This window comes from Larus michahellis, chromosome 15, assembly GCF_964199755.1.
Source record: "Larus michahellis chromosome 15, bLarMic1.1, whole genome shotgun sequence".
Classification (NCBI taxonomy): Eukaryota; Metazoa; Chordata; class Aves; order Charadriiformes; family Laridae; genus Larus; species Larus michahellis.
In genome coordinates this window covers 8,056,332-8,074,387 of record NC_133910.1, presented here as the reverse complement: position 1 = coordinate 8,074,387, position 18,056 = coordinate 8,056,332, and the positions used below count along the sequence as shown (strand labels likewise).

The 18,056-nt window shown below is 59.2% G+C and overlaps 2 protein-coding genes across 3 annotated transcripts; one reads left to right on the top strand and one right to left on the bottom strand.

Annotated features, from left to right (window-relative positions):
- Positions 1–5,616: 5,616 nt before the first annotated feature.
- On the top strand, positions 5,617–10,701 carry ASB6 (ankyrin repeat and SOCS box containing 6). 2 transcript variants are annotated; one of them, XM_074608212.1, is made up of 8 exons: positions 5,617–5,664; positions 6,327–6,560; positions 7,018–7,199; positions 7,608–7,714; positions 8,108–8,216; positions 8,748–8,834; positions 9,033–9,750; positions 10,124–10,701. In XM_074608212.1, exons 2-7 carry the CDS (start codon positions 6,448–6,450, stop codon positions 9,707–9,709), a joined length of 1,275 nt encoding a protein of 424 aa, XP_074464313.1. In that variant the 5' UTR covers positions 5,617–5,664; positions 6,327–6,447; the 3' UTR covers positions 9,710–9,750; positions 10,124–10,701. The 2 variants fall into 2 exon arrangements, with proteins under 2 accessions (XP_074464313.1, XP_074464312.1); XM_074608211.1 differs by having other exon boundaries at positions 9,033–10,701.
- Positions 10,702–11,702: 1,001 nt separating this feature from the next.
- On the bottom strand, positions 11,703–15,300 carry NTMT1 (N-terminal Xaa-Pro-Lys N-methyltransferase 1). The gene is made up of 5 exons (XM_074608214.1): positions 15,205–15,300; positions 14,134–14,198; positions 13,113–13,308; positions 12,634–12,886; positions 11,703–12,199 (listed from the first exon to the last, which is right to left on the bottom strand). Exons 3-5 carry the CDS (start codon positions 13,272–13,274, stop codon positions 11,943–11,945), a joined length of 672 nt encoding a protein of 223 aa, XP_074464315.1. The 5' UTR covers positions 13,275–13,308; positions 14,134–14,198; positions 15,205–15,300; the 3' UTR covers positions 11,703–11,942.
- Between the last annotated feature and the right edge of the window lie 2,756 nt (positions 15,301–18,056).

Sequence of the window (18,056 nt, the reverse complement as noted above, 5' to 3'; positions counted from 1 at the left end):
CAGCGTGCTCTCCTGCCTGCCGCTGCAGGCACATATGGACGGGGCTGCGCGCACGCAGCGTTCCACGCGAAATCTCGGAGCGAGATCGGCCGCCGCAGCCCAGCTCTGAGCTCATAAACATCCCCGCTCCAGCGCAGCCGAGGGAGGCAAACCCCTGGCTGAGTTATTTTAACATTTGTCGAAAGCTTTTCTTGCGCTCCCTTCCCCTTCAAGTCGGAGGCGTGCAGATTTTTAAGCCAGCCAGAGCTGCCAAATCTGATCTTCCTGACGGGGAAGCAGCTTCCCAGAGCTCTCCAGCTTGGAAGGGGTGTAGCTGAAGGCAGATTTTGGCTCTCTCCGACTCCGCGGGGGGCTCCCCGAGTGCGCAAACAAGCCAGCCCAACCTCCCTTCCCCCCTCTTTTTTTTTTTTAGGGGTCCATTTATTGGCCCTATTGGCCCAATTTAGTAGCCCGAGGGCCACTTTAGGAGTCAGCTCCGGCGTCTGGTCCTGCCCCACCTTGGCTGGGTAAATCACGGGCTGGTGTCACACTGCTTTCTGCTCCTGCTTCCCCGGGGGCTGCTCCCCATGGACGGGTGTTTTACCTCCGCTGAGCACCCAGCTGGATGGGTCCCCGGCCGCACGCGGTGCCAGGGCGATGCTGTGCATATATTATGCATATATCAGTGCATATATTAGAATATAGATAGCACATATTGCTGTCAGCCCTCCTGGCCACTCCGTGCTCCTGGGGGGGTGACGCCTGTGTCATTCCTGGGACCACTGGGCCCTGGGGGACCCAGCGCCACCCGGTCCCACCCTCCTCAACCAGGTACGCACTTTACCCTGCTTTTTTCCACCATGGCTGCGGGGACAGACCCTTCCCAGGATGGGGATGACACCACGTCCAGGAAAAACTGCTCAAGGACCAACCTGGGGGACAGAGATGTCCCCTTGGAAGGCAGCGAGCCATAGGCAATGCGCCCCGGCTGGCTGGGGCTGGCGGGGGGGGCCGGGGCAGCAGGGACCCCCGTCCTTCACCCAGCGTTTCCCCCTTGGCCCTGGAGACTGGGAACATCTTGCTGTGATTATTTTGGGGGGGCTGTGGGGCCCCCCCAAGGCTGATGGGTCTTGGCCCATCAAGGGGTGAGGGCGGGAGGGGGGACGGAGCAGCCCCAGCCCCATTTATAACCTTCTTCCTCCTCCTTGTTCGGGGCCAGACCTTAGTCTTGAACTGTCTGGCTTTTCCAGGGGAGACGGCTTTCCCTCAGTTCGCAGCATTAAATAATTAAATGGAGGGAATAATCGTCGGTGAAACCCCCTTGGGTTCGCACTTCCTCGGGCCCTGTGATTGCTGATATTTTTTTGGGTGAAATATGACCTTTTTTATGATCAAAGGGGATCAGAGTTCCAAAGGAAAGTTAAAAAAAAAAAGTAAAAAAAAAAAAAAAGAGGGCAAGCATTTTCTTTTTTCCCAATCCTAGCGGTCTGGTAAAGTTTCTTTAGACATGCAAAGATTTACACACCTTTCTGCGGGGTGCCTTAAATTACCCTCCGACTCTTTACACATTTCCATGAGCAGAGCAAGAACAGTAAGTCATTGAGAAATTAACTGGCCTTTCAGTAATATCCCCTGTCGGCCTTTCAGAAGGAGAATGTCTAATGACTTTTTTGAAGTAGAGGTCAGGGTTTGCTTTTTTTAAATAAAACAATCTGTATTAATGCAATTTCCTTTTTAGCTGTAGGATTTGCCTTTTTTTCTTTTTTTTCAGCATCTCTTTTTTTTTTTTTTTTTTTTTTTTTTAACTCCGCCAGCCACACGAGGCATCTGAAGCGAGACCCAGTTGTTTGAAACCCACCCTCCTGGTGTTTCCTAACGCTCTTGTGCAAGCTCTTCTGTATTTGTAGGGGGGAAAAAATATGTGTTAAGTGATTAAAACTGGACCTTGGAGCTGGCAAGGTGACTCTCGGCCGTGCTGGGAGCAGAGCATGGGTGGTTTGGAGACGAAGCCAAGCGGGTTTGGTGTGCCCGAGACCGAGGGCAGGTTTGCAAGATGCCCGGTTTGCGGCTTGCAGCCCTTGGGATGAACGTGGTGGGTTTTTGCCAAGTCCTTCATCTCCCTCTCTTAAAAAAACCCAACAAACAAAACAACCCAAGAACTGATTTTTTTTGGTAATCTCGCTTTGTGTCCTCCAAGGGGTTTCCTGATATTTCTCTCATGCTGTGACATGCTGTGATAACATCTCGCGCTTCCAGAGCGCTTGCCGCGGCACGGATCCGGATGTGCTGTGCCAGTCCCAGCCCTTCTCCTCACCCCCGGATGGTGGCCGTGGCTGGGGTGGGACAGTGCAGCATCCTTGGAGCATTGCTTGGGATGGTGCTGCTCCCTTCGGCACCCAGGGGCTCATTCTCCATAATATCCCCAAAATCTTGCCTTAGGAATGTTATCATGCAGAGAAACTGGGCTGGCTTGCCCAAATCTCCAATAGGTGGAAGGTTAGTTCTTATTGTGGAGCTGCACCTTTGCTCCACCGTAAGGAGGATGTTGGGGGGAAGTGGGTAGTAAGGAGTGGAGTAAGGGAGACGGCGGGGGCTCGATGGTGCCCCGCGGCTCCCGAGGCGGGTAGCCGGGGTCCTTCCCTTCCCCGGCGCTGGGGGAGTGGGGCTGCCAGCCCCATCACTTTAAACCTGCGCTGTGCCCAGCCCCACCTCCTGCCCGTGGCCGGGGGACCAGAGGGAGCGTCCCCGTCCTGCCCCCGGCGCCAAGGGCATTGGGATGGAACGGGGTCAGGGCAGCGATGCCCACGGGGGTGACGGCTGGGGGCTTTTGCTGGAGGACCCTCCTGTGCCCTGCTGCTCCCAGCAGGAATGGTATTCCGCTGTCCGCTGGGCAATTCCTCTTTCTTCCTCCATCCCTGACAGACCCTGAAAGTGCAGCGTGCCCTGGGCAGCTCTTCTCCTCCTCCTCCCCCCTCCAGCTCTCACAACTCCCTCCATTCCCTCCTGGCTCCTCATCTCTGTGGTCGGTGGCATTATAAAACACCCCGGCCTGGCCCTCGGTGAAGGTTTTTCTCCCAGCTTTCTTATTCCCTCTCTTTCTGCCTCTTTCTTTTGCTCTTTCTTTCTCTCCCTCTCTTTCTTTCCCTGCCAGGAATCCCAGTCCCAGATGAACCAATACTCCGTGGCTCTGCTATTTCCCTTTTATTCCCCCCCCCCCTTGAACAGCGAGATGGGAAAAGAGTGAACTAAAAAAAAAAAAAAAAAAAGAAAGAAAGAAAGAAAGAAAAAAATCAAAGCTGCACATATTGGATCCAGATGTGCTTACAGCCCTTTCCAGCAATTTAATTAAATTCCCCCAGACAGCCAGGAGGATTTCTTAATGATCAAATTTCCCTGGCTTTCCTCCTAAAATGCCCCTCTTTCTTCGGCTGGCTGTTGCTCTGTCTCCCTGATGGATAGCCAACTCGCATTCTTCCTAGTCCGCCCCGCCAAGGCAATGGGGAGGAAGGGGGCAGATCCCAACGCTGTTATTTTAGCTGGGCACTCAAAAGTCCCGGCCGACCGTGCCAGCGACATCCCTATTTGCAAACCGGATTTTTTTTTTTCCCCAAAAAAAATGGTGATAGGGAGTCATCTCCCTGGAGGCCATGGCTTGTGGCATGGTCATGGCAGGACCAAGGCAGGGATGCTCCAGGGAAGGGCTCCCGTGTGCCCGGCCCCTCGCCTCGCTGTGCTGAGGGCCAGGGAGGGGTTTCAGCCCTTGGGTCTCTGGGCTTGACACCTCCTGGGGCTGGTTTTGAGCTGGGTTTGGCCCCACACTGCACCCCCAAAGCCTCCTTTCCAGCTGGGGGGGCTTACTGGGATGGGGGCAAAGCCTCTGCCGGGCTTGTGGGGGCACGGCCGGGCTTGGTGGGGCCCTTTGGGGCAGCCCATGGTCCCCCCTCATCCCTTGAGCCAACACCGCTGGGGTCAGAGATGGCAATGGGGTGACCCACACTTGCCAGCCCTCCTTTGAAGACAACGGTGGGGAACGCAGGGGGGATTTCCCCCCAGAATGGTGTCTGATGGAGAGTTGGATCCTGCGCAGTCCCCACGAGTGCCATACAGCTGGGGCCAGTGACTGCGCCCGGCACTGCCACCCGGACTGCAGAGGGTCCAGGGTTTTACCGGACCATGGAGGATTTGGGCTTTACTGGGTCTGCTGGTGGTCCAGGGTTTGCCCAGTCACCGGTGGCAGCGAGGAGGCACTCAGGGCTGGAGTGAGGGTCTCGGCTGCCCATCCCACCGGACATGGGGTCCCCCTGGCTGGGCTGCGCTGGTTTGAAGCCGGCTTATATGGGCATAAAGCTTCCTCCTTGGGGAGGGAGAAATCCTCGCTCCCTGTTCCTCCTCCTGCTGCTTTTCCCCTCTGGTCCCTTGGTCAGGTCAGGGCGCTCGGATGGGATTGTTTCCCCCACCCAGGATGGCATGGAGATGATGCCCCCCAAACCCGACCCACGGGGGCCACCGGGCTGCAAGAGGGGGGGTGTCCATGCTGCCACCACATGGCACCAAGTCCCTGTGGCAGCAGAGCCCGCAAAGGGCTTGAGACCCCCTGCCCGGCCACGCAGGCAGGCTCAGGAGGGTTGTGGGCACCGGGGTCCCCCACCCTGTCACCCCATTTTGTGTGGGGAGGGGAAGGGTGAGAAACAGGGGGGAGCGTGACTGCACGTCAGAAAAATGCCCGACCGGCACGGCCTCCTCGCCCCCTCTGCCCCCGGGCCACGGCTGCCTGCCGAAATCTGGAAGCGCTCCACCAGAATAAAATAAATACGTAAATAGGAAACCCAAGGCGGCTTCAGTTATTGCCGACTCTCCGGAGCTCCCCCCGCCTGGAAATTCCACCAGAATAATAATACAAATAATGATGATGATAATAATACCGATAAATCCTGGCCTAACGCTTCCCCCAGTGGCTCTTTCAGCAGGGGAGGGTCCGGGCGTGCTGCGGGCAGGAGCCCCCCGAACCCCCGAGTCCCAGGGGGAGGCGGCAGCCACCCGCTGCCACCCCCTCAGCCCGTCCTGGGTGGGTGCGCGTGGCCCCAGGGGTGGGTGGGGTGCTGGGTGGGATACTGGGCTGGCGCGTGGGGTTGCAGGGACATGTCACCCACCCACCGACACCCACCCAGCTGCTCCCACGGGTGGCAGAGCTGGAGCTGAAGCCACCACGGGCGCTGGAGGAGGGGGGGGACGCAGCGATGGGGGTGTGCGTGCCCACCCTGCCCTTGTCGCAAGGGCAACGAGAGGGGGTCACCGGGGAAAAGGGGGGGTTACACCGGGGGGACGGGGGGGATGCACCGGGAAGGGGGGGGGGGGTGTTTGGGTGCCACGGGGGTTCCCCGGCCGCGCCCGGCCCCGCCCACCTGCCGCGCGCGCCCCCGCCCCCCCACGCGCGCTCCCGGCGCGCCGCTCCCGGCGGCGGGCTGCCCCCTGCCGGCGGCGCCGCGGCCACGCCCACTGAGACCACGCCCATCTAAACCACGCCCCCATGTGACCACGTCCACCGAGGCCACGCCCCCGTGCGATCCCGTCCCAGAGACTCCGCCCCCTTTGAGCTCCCGCCCCAATAGGGTCCCGCCCCCAGAGAAGACCCGCCTCCCCCGGCACAACCGGCGGCTTCCGCTTCCGGCGGCGGGGCCGGCGCAGGTGAGGGGTGGCGGGTCGTGGGTGTCTCAGTCCCCTGGCGGCCCCCGTGAGGGGTGGATGGCTGCTGGGGCCTCCGGGTCCCTCCCCATGGAGGTTGGGGGCCCCTGCTGGCACTCCCGGGGGGCTCCGGGGACTCGCCCCGTGGGGCGCGGGGGCGGTCGGGGCCGTCTCGGTGGGACGCCGGGGGGTTTATGGGCCTCTGCATTTGCCCCCGTGGGGCGCAGTGGGATTTGGGGGGCTCTCTGTCCCCTCCCCGGGGTTGCTGTCCTGTGCGCTGTCGGTGGAGTGTCCCTTGGGCTGGGTCCTGCGGGTCGCAGGGCGTTTCGGGACCCCTGGCCTTGCGGGGGCTGCTCCAGCCCTGCTCCCCCCGCCCCAGGCAGGGGATTGCTAGTCGCAGGGACCCCGGGGCACTCGGAGCCCCTCTCCCCTGTGGCCCTTGGCACCCCCGGCGGGTGGGGGCTTGTGGCAGAGCCTCTGCAAACAGGGTTTGCCCAGAACCTGGGCCCCGCCTGGCGTGCTTTCCTCATGCGCCCAGATAACTCCAATTTGCGGCTCTGTGTGCAGGAGATAATTTGAATACACCTCTGTGGTGTGTGGGAGGAGATCCCTGCCTGTTTTTTTTCTAAGCGCAAAACTGCTAGAAAGCCTCGTTTTTTTAAAAGGTGGGGAAAGTCCTTTGGAAACCAGGCAGTGCCAGCATCTGCCTGCCAGACACCTGCGTAGGGGAGGACACCACTGCCATGCTGGAGGCCCCTGGATGGTCTGTGCGCAGAACAGAGCACGATGCCTTTCCTGCACGGCTTCCGCAGGATCATCTTTGAGTATCAGCCTCTGGTAGACGAGATCTTGGGGTTGCTGGTGATACAGGATGCGGAACAGCAGAGCACCCTTGAGAGGTAATGAGATGAGGCTGTGAGCAGACTTCTGGGGATAAATGCTCACTTGGTGCTTTAGGAGGGGATGGCTGGAGCTCAGCGATGCGGCCGAGGTCAGACACAGCATGGGCTGGGAACAAACCCCCATCCTGGTGAGCAGCTCATCCTGCAGACCCTCCTCTTGCTACTGTTTTTTGGGAACACGGGGGTGGAGCAGAGCAAACACAGGGACTATTTGTGCTCCCCAGGAACATCCCTTTCTGCCTGACCCATGGCAGTAAAACCTAAACTGGGGTTCAGCTGTGACCCATGATGCCCTTGTGCAATCCCACAGCTAACAGGTTAGAGACCTGCTGGTTAAAGACAAGAGGGGAGACCAGGGAGTTTTCTTCTTTGCCCAGAGGTACTTTGATCCTTGCACGCCCCTGACATCTGTGCCATTCAACTGGGTAATTGGTTGTTTTTTGTGTGTGTCAAGCCCTGCCTGTCTGGGCAGCGACAGGAACCAGCTCTCAGCTGTGAGACGTGTCTTGGAGAGGGAGACGCACTCTCCATTTTATCAGGAAGGTGTGAGCTATGCCCTGCTGAAGGTCACCGAGCTGGGGCTTGTCCCTGCTGCAGAAATCCTCCTGGAGTTCGGAGCTGACCTCAGCTTTGAAGGTAAGAACGTGGGAAGGGGCTGGGCCTGGCCAGGAGGAGCCAGCTGGTAAGAAGCTGCCCTGGGAGGTGGTGATAGCTGGGGCAGGAAGAGGGGCTGCTCCCAGCTCAGACCCCCCACTGCTTGCTTGGGATAGTGTGGCTGTGCCTTATGTCAGCCCTTGTCCGAACCCAGCCACCGGGATGGACTGGGGCATGGCCAGGGTCTTGGGGTCAGTTTGCAGCTTTGAGGGCTTTTGCCAGAGCCGGAGCCATTGCAAAAGCAGGACCTGTGTCTGTGACAGCTTGGTTTTGATGGGCATCACTGCATTCTCATGTCCCTCCCCAGCTGCCCCCATCCACTTTTGGTGGGTTTCGGGGCTGTTCTGGGGAAGCCCTTAGTTCTCTCTGATGCTGTGTTTTTGTCCTCAGATCCAGTCACTTACTACACCCCCCTGCACATCGCGGTCCTCCGCAACCAGCCAGATATGGTGGAGCTCCTGGTGCACCACGGGGCCGACATCAACCGGAGAGACCGGGTATGGGCTTAACTGCCTTGGGCATGGCCAAGCTGAGACTCCTTGGGGTTTGAGTCCAAGGGACTGGTGTGTGGGGACAGCCCTCCCTGCTCCCCACCTCCTGGGCTTCGCTGCATGCCGCTTCCCCTTAGCGTCCTTCTGTGCTTGTTGTCCGTAGTGCTTCGATGCTGTGACAGAAGTTCAGGTTGCCTTTGGCTGAGCAAACCTGCCTCTGCCATGTAGACAAACCTCTGCCTATGGACACACCGGGGAAGGTTCGCTTTGATTTTGGGGGATGGGTTCAAATATGCTCTTACATTGACCAGCATGAAGCCAGAGCAGTGACTCTCTGAAGGCACTTGCAAATAGTCTTTAATACTTACTAGTGTTTTTTTTTCCTCTTGCTCTTTGCAGATCCATGAGAGCAGTCCCCTCGATCTGGCCAGTGAGGAGCCTGAGCGGTTGCCGTGCCTCCAGCGGCTGCTTCAGCTGGGGGCCGATGTCAACGCAGCTGACAAAAATGGTCCGTGTGCCCCGTCCAGCTCCCCCAGCATGGGTGCTCCCAGCAGTCAGCCCTCGTGGGTGGGCTAGAGCAGGGCACGGGGTCTGGGTCGTTCTGTCTTGCCGGTGGAAATGTGCTCTGGTTACAAACTGGTTTGGAAGTTGGGTGCAGGCTGCAGAACCTCTCTGGTCCTCTGTGTTTTCTCCTCCTACCTTGGCTATGTCAGGTGCAGAAGGGGGCTGAAACCAGCTCTGTGCAGTCTGTGGGAGAGGGGATGGAGCTGTGCCCTTACAGCCTTAGATGCTCATGTGCTCTAAAACCCACTCTGCCAGGATACATGTTCCCTGTGGGGACACCACCAGCCCTGCGTGTGTGGCCTGTCACCCTGTCCCCATAGCTGTGCAGCATCCTGGGGACAGTGGAAACCTGCCAGAAGGAGAAGTTGTCTCTCCCCATGTTTGGCTGTCTGGTCGGTGGGTTGGATTGTTTTCCTTCCTGCCTTTTGGAGCGTCAGCCTATTTTCATCTGACTGACTTGATTGCTGCATTGCAGGAAAGACGGCGTTGCTGCACGCCCTGGCCAGCAGTGACGGCGTCCAGATCCACAACACTGAGAGCATCCGTCTCCTGTTGGAAGGAGGTGAGGGCAGACTTCTCCCCTCTCCGTGCACGACCTCTCCAGGCCTGGTGCTGACTCATTCTTTGTACAGCACCAGGCACTGCCCTTCTGACTCCTTCATGTTCTCACTTAAACAAGAGTAAAGCCCGGCAGTGCCAGAGTTTGTGCTGTCCTGGCCTCATTGTCTGCAACAGTTACATTCTCTGTTCTCTCCTCCAGGTGCGGATGTCAGGGCCACCACCAAAGATGGTGACACTGTCTTCACCTACGTCATCTTCCTGCTGGGAGAGATGGTGTGCAGCAACACCGAGGAGGCACAGGTGATCAATCGCTTCTGCTTTCGTGTCACACAGCTGCTGCTGGCCCATGGTGCCAACCCCAGCGAGTGCCCAGCCCCCGAGTCCCTCACTCACCTCTGCTTCAAAAGCTTCAAATGCCACTTCCCGCTGCTGCGTTTCTTGCTGGAGTCGGGTGCTGCCTACAACTGCTCCCTCCATGGTCCCTCGTGCTGGTCGGGCTTCCACATCATCTTTGAGTGCCTCTGCTCGCACCTCAGTGTCTCTGAAGATGACAGCTTCTCTACAGACCTCATCCAGAAGGGTCAGACTCTGCTGGAGCTCATGATGGCCAGTTCACAAGCCATCCATCTGCCCAGCAACTTTGAGGTCAACACCAGCAGCTGTAGGTACCACGGGGAGAAGATCAGGACTCTCTTCTGCTCTCTGAAGCAGCTGGAGCGCTCCCCACAGGCATTGAAACATCTCTGCAGGGTGTTTATCCGTCAGCGCCTTAAACCGTGGCCAGTAGATGTCAAAATCAAGGCTCTACCTCTTCCAGACAGGCTGAAGTGGTACCTCCTCATTGACCACACTGCTGCTGGGCACGAGGACCTCTGAGCCTGGCTAATGCCTCTCTGTCTCCCCCCTCCATGGTCATGGTATGCCTACAGCCACAAAATTTCTGCTCTGGGCCAGTTTTCTTTGCAAGAGGTGGACTGTCTACATGCTGTCCACGTGCCCGTGGCTTGGCCAGTGCTGCCCACAGTGTCTGTCTCTGCTGCGTTTTTTTGAGGTGTGCTTTTTTGAGCATGATGCTGCACGCACGTCTGTGGAGGCCTCGTTGCTCTGGGGCATATCGCGGGGAGGCGGGCAGAGCCCTGTGGTTCCCTGGGGATGAAGAGAGCCCCTGGGCATTGGGGAGCCAGATACTGAGGCAGAGGGCTGGTTTGTGTGGATTTTAAGGAAAGGCCTGGCGGGCAGGACCAGTGGGGTGGTGTGACTGGACAGGGAGCCTGTCCCCTCTCTTTCCAGCCCTGCCAGGCCCAGGGTGGGTGAAGCTGTGCCTTAAACAAGTGGTGGAGTTGTGAGATGCCTCGGGGTACTGGCGGAAGAGGTGTTCCCTGTGCCACAAGAGTGCTGGCATCAGTGTCCTGGTTCCCTGTCTCAAGTGCTGGTGGTGGGAGCAGACATGGTGGAGGCAGGTCCGGCACCTCTGCATGGATGTGGATGCTTTCTTTACTCACGAGGGCTGCTGAACTCAGGAGCATCATGGGGGTGAGGGGAAGCGGGGCTGGCAGTGGTGGCTGGCTGCTGGGCACCCTCCGAGTTTCTGCTGGGAGCACCCCATCCTCCTGGCAGAGGACCATCCACCAAGGACATCTCAAAGGTGCTGGGCTCCAGAACAGACAAATGGATGTTTCTTGGCTTCGTGGTGTGTTCCCTGTGGAAGGACGAGGAATGGGCAGCTAACTGCTGAGTGCCTTGTGCGTCTTTCCCCATTCCTTGGCTTTCCCTTGCTGACTGCTCCCAGGACCTTGGTCTCCAGTGCGTCCTTCCCAGGAACAAGAAATTGCAGCAGGATTCAGGAGGGGTCACTTTCCAACCTGCTACCGGAACCTGCAAACTCTGGGGCTGCGCATGGAGGTCCCATGTCCCAGCCTTGCCACAGCTGTCTGGCTTGCCCCTTCTGCTTCCTTGTGCCATGCCAAAGACTGGCCGCAGAGCTGAGCCCTTTCATTTTTGTTGGTTTGCTTTTTGTTTGTCATGGGGGACAGATGCAGAAGAGGATGAAAAGAGGGGAAAAAAAAAAAATAAATCTAGTCTGAGCAGGTAGTGTTTATAGCAGGTGGATCTGGGATCCGCTGGCAGTTTGACTGCAGAAGGGTTGTCTCCCTCCATTGCCTTCCTGGCAGCATCTGTGTTTTACCGTCTCCCACCCTGTGGAACTGGAGCTGTGCATCTCAATGAATTGATGTTTAAAAAAATAATAATGTGATCAAATACTCCCCTGGTGTCTGGAATGAGAAATGAGCAATTAAATGAGGCCTTTTATAATAACGACAAGGGGCTTGTTTCTTCTGCAGGAGAAGTGGGGGCAGGAGAGGGCTCGGTGGGGATGGGGGGAATTGTGTGTGAGCCCGGCTGGATGGGCTACAACTGGGATCTGCTCGCCCACCTGGCAAGCTGTTGTACCAGCATTGGCCAAGCTGTGTTGGGTTACAGGATTACATCCACCTCCTCTTCTGTTGCCCCTGTGGGAGACCTGCTCTTGGGTTTAAATGAGAGGCCCCCACAAAGCCCCAGAACCTGGTGTTGCCTCCCCAACCCACTGCAGGGAAATGGTGGAGATTTCTCCCATTTGCCTTACCCAGCCTGTTGCTGTGAGCAGCAGCGAGTTCAAGAGCAGGAAAGGGTCAAACACCCAAGTGAGGAATGGAGCCCCAACCCTCACAGAGGTGCTCCGAGCTCCTGTTCACCAACAGTGTGACCGGTCTCAGCAACCTGCTGGTGCCCATGGAGCACGTCTCTTGCAGGGGAGGCCCTCTTGCTCCCATACCACCGAAGGTGGCATCAAGCCAACACGGCGTCCGACAAAGCCCACATGCAGAAGTGCAACAGCAGGAAAATGTATTTGGCAAACACCTCTTTTTCACAAACAGCAGCAACTTGGAAGACAAAGCCCCATCCTTGTCACCAGCCCTGGAGAGAGGGAGTCACAATACCCTCGCTGCTGTCCGTCACCCCATGGTGAAGGCACAGTCCTCACCCCTCCCGGCCCCAGCAGGAACCACTGTGCTGTCCCATGCTCTGAGCTGGCCCCGGAGAGACCTTCTCCTGCCACCAGCTGCCTTCATCTCATGGCGAAGGTGTAGACATGGTAGATCTCATCGGGGAAGTTCTCCTGGCGCTCCTCGGCCAGGAGGTGCAGCCCAGCTCGGCGGATGATCTTACGGACCACATCCAGGTCCCGGCAGACGCTGCTGTCCACATCGTCCATGATCACGCCCTCCTGAGCCATGTTGTCCTTGATGACCACGATGCCGTTGGGCCGCAGGCCAGCGCGGCACCGTTTCAGGAAGTCGGAGAGGTGGTTGTCGGTGAGATGTCCTAGAGAGGCAGAGCGGGTGTTAGAGGGCATGGGGTGACTGCGGCAGGACACCCAGGCAGCACCTGATACAAGGGTAGGAGACCAGGAGACTGCCCCTCCTGATCCAGGCAGCCAAATACTTGAACCATTTGCAGGTGAAGCCTGGGGGTGTCCAACTTGCATCCCACAGGTTCTATCTAACTCCATCCAATCCACACCTCTGTCCTGACCTCTGAGGGCTTGGGGGAGAAGGACCCCATGGTGCAATGCCCTTGTAGTGCTCACGGAGGGCAGGTCCCCAACCCAACCTCCCACCCATGCTGTGATGTTCATTCTTCACGCAGACCTCAAGATCTCCTGCCCAAAGCTCTCCCCAGTGCGTGGGGAACCTGCCCCTTGGGGGAAGATGGACGGAGGAGAGGCTGGTGAGACCCCCGCAAGCTGAGCGACTCACCGATGACCCACTGGATCCAGATGACATCGTAGGAGTTGGGCTCGGGGCTGAAGTCCTGGAGGCCGCAGCAGAAGTAGTTGCGCACCCGCCTGCCCTCCTCTCCCAGGTAGCTCTTGGCCTTGGTGAGGAAGTCCTCTGTCACGTCCACCATGTCCACTGTCTTGAAGAGGGGCAGCAGCAGCCGCTTGGTGATCCGGCCAATTCCCGCCCCACAGTCCAGAGCGCGGGTTGTCCCTGTCCGATTGGGACCATCCTGGAATGACAACCGTGAGGGGATGAATTCCACTCTGAGGATTCCACAGAGGAGAAATGGGGCAACCAAGGATGAGGGGGCTGGAGTAAGGGGGACCTATTGCAGGGCGAAGCTCTCCTAGCACACATGCAATGGAAGATCCCACGGAACAACTCAGAGGGAAGAGCCCAGCTTGGTGCTGGGAGAAGGTCAGGGCTTTGGGACCATGACAGACCGGGCCACCTACCCGCAGAAACCTCTGCAGGAACTTCCTGGAGCTGTTGATGTCAATGCTGGAGATGTGGCCATAGCCCCCCAGCATGCCGTCCACCGTGGCGGGCACATCCTTCCAGTACTTCTCTGCCTTGGAGTAAAACTCAAACTCGTTCTCCACCACCTCGCTTGTCATGCTGGCCGAGGGGCACTTGCCAACGTGTGACTCGCTGCTCCTCCGAGACAGGGTAGAAACCACCGGTCAGGTCCAAAACAGCCAGAGGCACAAAGACCCGTCGAACCGGGGAGGCAGGTATCAGCTCTGTGAGTACCCCAATTTCTATTTACCACCCCTTCCCCCTCACCAGGGCTATGGCAAACCCTAAAAACCTTCAGCTGAGAGCAAGAAGGAACAAATATCTAAATCCTGGTATTTTCTGGTGACCACCAAGCCCAAATTGCCCTCCCAGAAAGGGATGTTTCAGTTAGAGCAGGCATCCCAGAGCCCCACTCAGCAATACACCGAATTATATTATTATTTTTTTTAAAGCTGATCCACCCTTTTCACCTCTTCTGCCTCATCTCTCCCTGTCTTGAGAGCATTAACGTTTTACAGATTACATGTTTATCTGCGGCGACAACCCCATCAGTCACCTCCAATTACATCTAGAGTTGCTAAAAGTTATCCTAAGCACCTACCTGAGGATTGTAAATCTCAGCCGTGACCATAAGTTAGAGATTTGCAATATAATAAAGTCAAGGTATAATCAGCAATACAAGCTATAAATCCCCCCCTGGACATCTCATAATTCAAACCACTGTGGATTTGATTAACTGTGCTGGGGATTAGAAACTAGATTTAAGGTGGCCAAAGGGTAAATTCAAGGACTTCAAACACCTTTACAAATAAAGAAATACATAGTGTTCATGGCTTAAATTTGCTGGCAAACATCCCATTAGACACAAAACCTTTTCTAAGGCAGCTTAGGCAATTTCGGTGGCCCCGCGTGGTCCTGAACAGCCCAGGGATGAAGCAGGGGGACACAGCATCTCACCTTGCAGATCACCGGTTGAAATCCAGTTTGGCTCGGTGGTGCCGGGAGCTAGCCTGTGCTGTGATCTAAGGGAAGAAAGGACGTGATTTTAGTCCCAAATCACCCCTCTGGTCCTGCAAGCGTGAGCAAGGCCGACCACAGCCCCACGGAGCCGGAGGTAAGAGCCACCCTGACCCTGTGGGCACCCTCATGGGGCAGTTGTGGGGCAGGAGATGGTGCCGCCCCATAGCTCAGAGGCGGCAGGAGGCCAAGCCGCAGGGGCAGCTGGTGCGTGGAAGGTTTTGGCCCCGCTTTAGGCAGCGCTGCTGTCTGATCTCATGGGTTGGGACCCCAGTTTGCCCTCCTGTCTCCAGCTGCAGTGTCACCCCTTCCTCAGGTTCGGCTGGGCAACCCCCTGGTAATGTTTTTCAGGGTGTCACAGGCCACTGGCTCAGATGAAGAGCACCCAGTGGGACCACCCCACCCACCAGCCTGGACCCTCCTGGTGCTGGAGTCTCCCCGCTGCCCTGAAACATGGCGGCTGCTGGCAGGTACTCGCCCCACAGACCTCACGCCGGCCCCCCCGATTCGGGGTGGGGCTCACCCCCGTGTTGGGGCCCTTTCCCCCACCCCTGGAGCCGTTTGCAGGCAGGGAAAGGGGGTGCGCGGGCGGATGGGGTCCCCAGGACGAGCGGGGGTGAGGGGATGTGTGTGCACCGCAACGGGGGGCACTGGGGTCCCGTCCCCGGGGGCTGGGGGTGGGGGGTTACACCAGCCCTGCCCGCGGGGGTGCGAGGGGGCGGTTCCCGGTTCAAGGCCTAAACCAGCCGTTTGCCCCGTACCCCCAGCTCGGGGATGGGGACCCCCCCCCGCGCTCCAGGGCCGCGGCGCGGCCACCCCCCCCCCCAGCCGGGGAGCCCCGCAGGCCGCTCCGCTGAGCTCTGCCCGCCGGGGTGGGCCGGATTCGGCCCCGGCAGCTCCCCCGGCCCCCCCGCCCCGCCCCGCCGCTGCGGGCACAGAGCGGCCCCAGGGCGGGGGGTGCCCGGTCCTGCCCGCTCCCTCCGGCCGCGACCCCCGGCTCTCCCCAGTTACCTCAGGCGGCGGCCGCGCTCTGTCCGCCCCCCCTCCCCGCCCCCGGCGTGACGGGCGGCAGCGGGAGCCAATCAGGCGGCGGCGCTCGCGGTGACGTCAGTGTGAGGTCACCCCCCGGGGGGCGGGCCCTCCCCCGCTCTCCTACCGGCTGTCCGCGCGGGGGCGCCCCGGGAGGAGGGGGGTCCGGTGTGGGGCGGACTGGGACGGACTGGGACGACCCGCGGCGGCCTCCGGGGTGGCGGCCGAGGGCAGGGGGATCCCGTCCTGTCCCGTCCCCCCACGGTGCGGTGCCCTGCGCCCCCGACATGTGCCCGCACCGTGTCCCGAGCGGCCCCGGGGCTGCCCGCCGGGCTTCGCGCCGCCCCCCCGGCGACAGGGTGTGAGACCCCTGTCACGGCCCCCAGCCCGGCACCGTGCGGGGCGGGGGTGGGGGCGACATGGCCGCAGCAGCCCGTCGGCAGTGGCACCGGGATGGCGGAACCGGGGCTGCCGGTGAGGGCGGCGGGGTCGGGGTGAACGGGCTACGGGACACCGGGTTTTGACAAGCGGGGCGGTGTCGGGATCGGGCTGCCCGCCTGCCCCCGGCCCTGCTTCTGCCCCGTCCCCGTCCCGCCGTCGTCCTTGTCCCGTCCCGGTCCCGTCCCGTCCCCTCCCGCCGCGGCCGCGCGGGGGCGCTGTTGTCCCGCCGTTGCGCCGCCGCTGCCGCGGGAACTTCGGCGGCGTCCTGCGGGGCGGGGGGGCGGGACACGGACACCGGCCCCGCACGGAGCCCTGCGGCCACCCCGCGGGTCCTCTGGTGTCCGACAGGGGCGAGTCGGCCCCTCAGCGCGGCACCGGCCCCTCCCTCACCTCCCCCCGGTCACCGACCGGCATAAAACCTGTAGGAGCAAACATCTGCTTGAAATCACCCAAAACGGTCAGAAGGCAGCGGCAATGGGGACGACGCGGCACAAGGGGAGCGGGGTGCCAGCTGGCACCCACTTACACCCCAAAATGCCCTAATGGCTCCAGCAAGGACTTGCTTTCCCCAAACCAGAGCCGCTCACCCCCCAGCGCCACCCAAAAATCCACGGCACAACTGGGATGCAGCCTCGGTGCCGGAGCACCTTGTGTCCTTCCATGGTGTCTATGTGGAAGGTGAAGGGAGACCCCACCTTTGGGCAAGCAGCTGTCACCCCGGGACAGCTTTTGGGCACCCATGTCCCCCGAGTCCCTGCTGAAGGACCCGGGCATGCCAGGGGTGGCAGCGACCTGAGCCGGGGGCTGATGTAACTCGGGGCTGGGAGCACTTGTGTGCTCCGCTGCGGAGTTGGGGATGTGGCGAGAGCATCTCTAAGCACAGAAAGCACCCCTTTTGCCCCATTTTGCTCACCAGATTTTAAGGAAATGAGGCTCTCTGTCACCAGGGAGGGGACACTGGCTGCAGGACAGCAGCGCCCGGCTGCTCTCGGGAGGGGGTGGTGGTTGGGGAGGTGCTCAAGGGGGAGCTGGCACCAAGCGTCCCCCCCATGCACAAGCACCTGAATGACCAAAACCCACCAGTTTTGTCCTCACTGAAGCCACCAGCAGCCATCGCATCACCCTGGTCGTCACCTGCGTTTTCAAGCATGGGGTGTCCGCAGCCCATCCGTGCCACCTATTTCCCATGGGAGCCTCCAGTATTTAGTCCCCCTGCTTCCTAAAAAAGACATTTTTCTCCTTTTTTTCACCATAGTGCACTAGGGCTCCTGCAGACCCTTTCCATTAAGCCCTAGCCACCTCCTCCATCCTCCATCCTTCCCTGCCACCGAGACCCTTTGCGGTGACAGGGAGGGGGACAGTGCTCCTGTCCTCCCCCTCGGGGCTGGGGCTCCGCATCGGCCCTTCGGGTTTCAATGAAACCTGCAGCAATTGCCTTGGACCGGGGGCCAATCTCGCTTGCAACCTTCCCTTTGATTTTATATTAACATTATTAAGCCAACAGAGTGCGGCTGAAAATTAAGAGAGGAAAAAGAAATCGGTTGAGCGTCCCTTGTCTTGCCACACCGGGCAAAGGGCCGGGTTTGGGGACGAGGGTGCCGTCATGGAGGATGCCCTCTGGCGTCCTGCTCTCTGCTGGAGACGGGTCCAACCTTGGGGCCAGTTTGTGCAAAGCCAACTCTGCAAAAACGTGGCAGCACCGCGCCGCAGAGCTGCCTGCTCCCCTCCTCGGCTCCGCTGCCTCCCCGTGGTCCCTGCTGCCGGGAAATGCTTTTCCTCTGACCGGTTTCAATCTTGTCACTCAGTAATTCCTCGTGTGACAAGACAGAAAACACCCCCCAGACCCCCTTCTCCAGTGCATTTGTTTCCCTGCACACTCTTCTCCTGCTCCCGCTCACTCGCCGCCTTTCAAGGTAATCACCGGCACTGCAATCGCTCTTCAGGAATATTTTATTTTTTTTTTCCTTTTCCCCAGGTGCTTAATCACCCTTATTACCCTTTTCTGATTAATTAATTCTAATTAATTTTGCACTATCATTTTTGAGAAGAGGTGACCAGGACGGCACATGTTGTTGCAGGTGATTTGCAAGGCAGGTCCTGCAGCGCCGGCACGGCCCTTCCCTCGTTGGCGTTTAACCCGGGTCTGAGTGGGCGCCTGCTGCCCCGTTTGCTGCCATTAATGGCAATTAATAGAGCAACGAAGCCCTCTGGAGCCCTGGGAAGAGCCCTGAGGTACTTTGCTGGGAACCTCGTGGGATGCTCCCACCTCCCGTGCTCTGCCGAGGCAGTGGGGTTTGACCCCAGCCAAAACTGCTCCTGCGTCCACGGTTGCCCGGCTCCTTCAGCCGCCTCCGCCGCGCCATGGCCAAGGCTTGGGAAGTCGGAATAAATTA

Bases quoted from the DNA above. Each gene is read 5' to 3' on its own strand.
- ASB6 (XM_074608212.1), top strand. From the start codon at position 6,448: ATGCCTTTCCTGCACGGCTTCCGCAGGATCATCTTTGAGTATCAGCCT. The intron at 8,217-8,747 runs GTCCGTGTGCCC...GCTGCATTGCAG, and splicing joins CAACGCAGCTGACAAAAATG to GAAAGACGGCGTTGCTGCAC. The intron at 8,835-9,032 runs GTGAGGGCAGAC...TCTCTCCTCCAG, and splicing joins CCGTCTCCTGTTGGAAGGAG to GTGCGGATGTCAGGGCCACC.
- NTMT1 (XM_074608214.1), bottom strand. From the start codon at position 13,274: ATGACAAGCGAGGTGGTGGAGAACGAGTTTGAGTTTTACTCCAAGGCA. The intron at 12,887-13,112 runs GTAGGTGGCCCG...TTGTCATTCCAG, and splicing joins TCCTGCAGAGGTTTCTGCGG to GATGGTCCCAATCGGACAGG. The intron at 12,200-12,633 runs GTGAGTCGCTCA...CTGCCTCTCTAG, and splicing joins CTGGATCCAGTGGGTCATCG to GACATCTCACCGACAACCAC.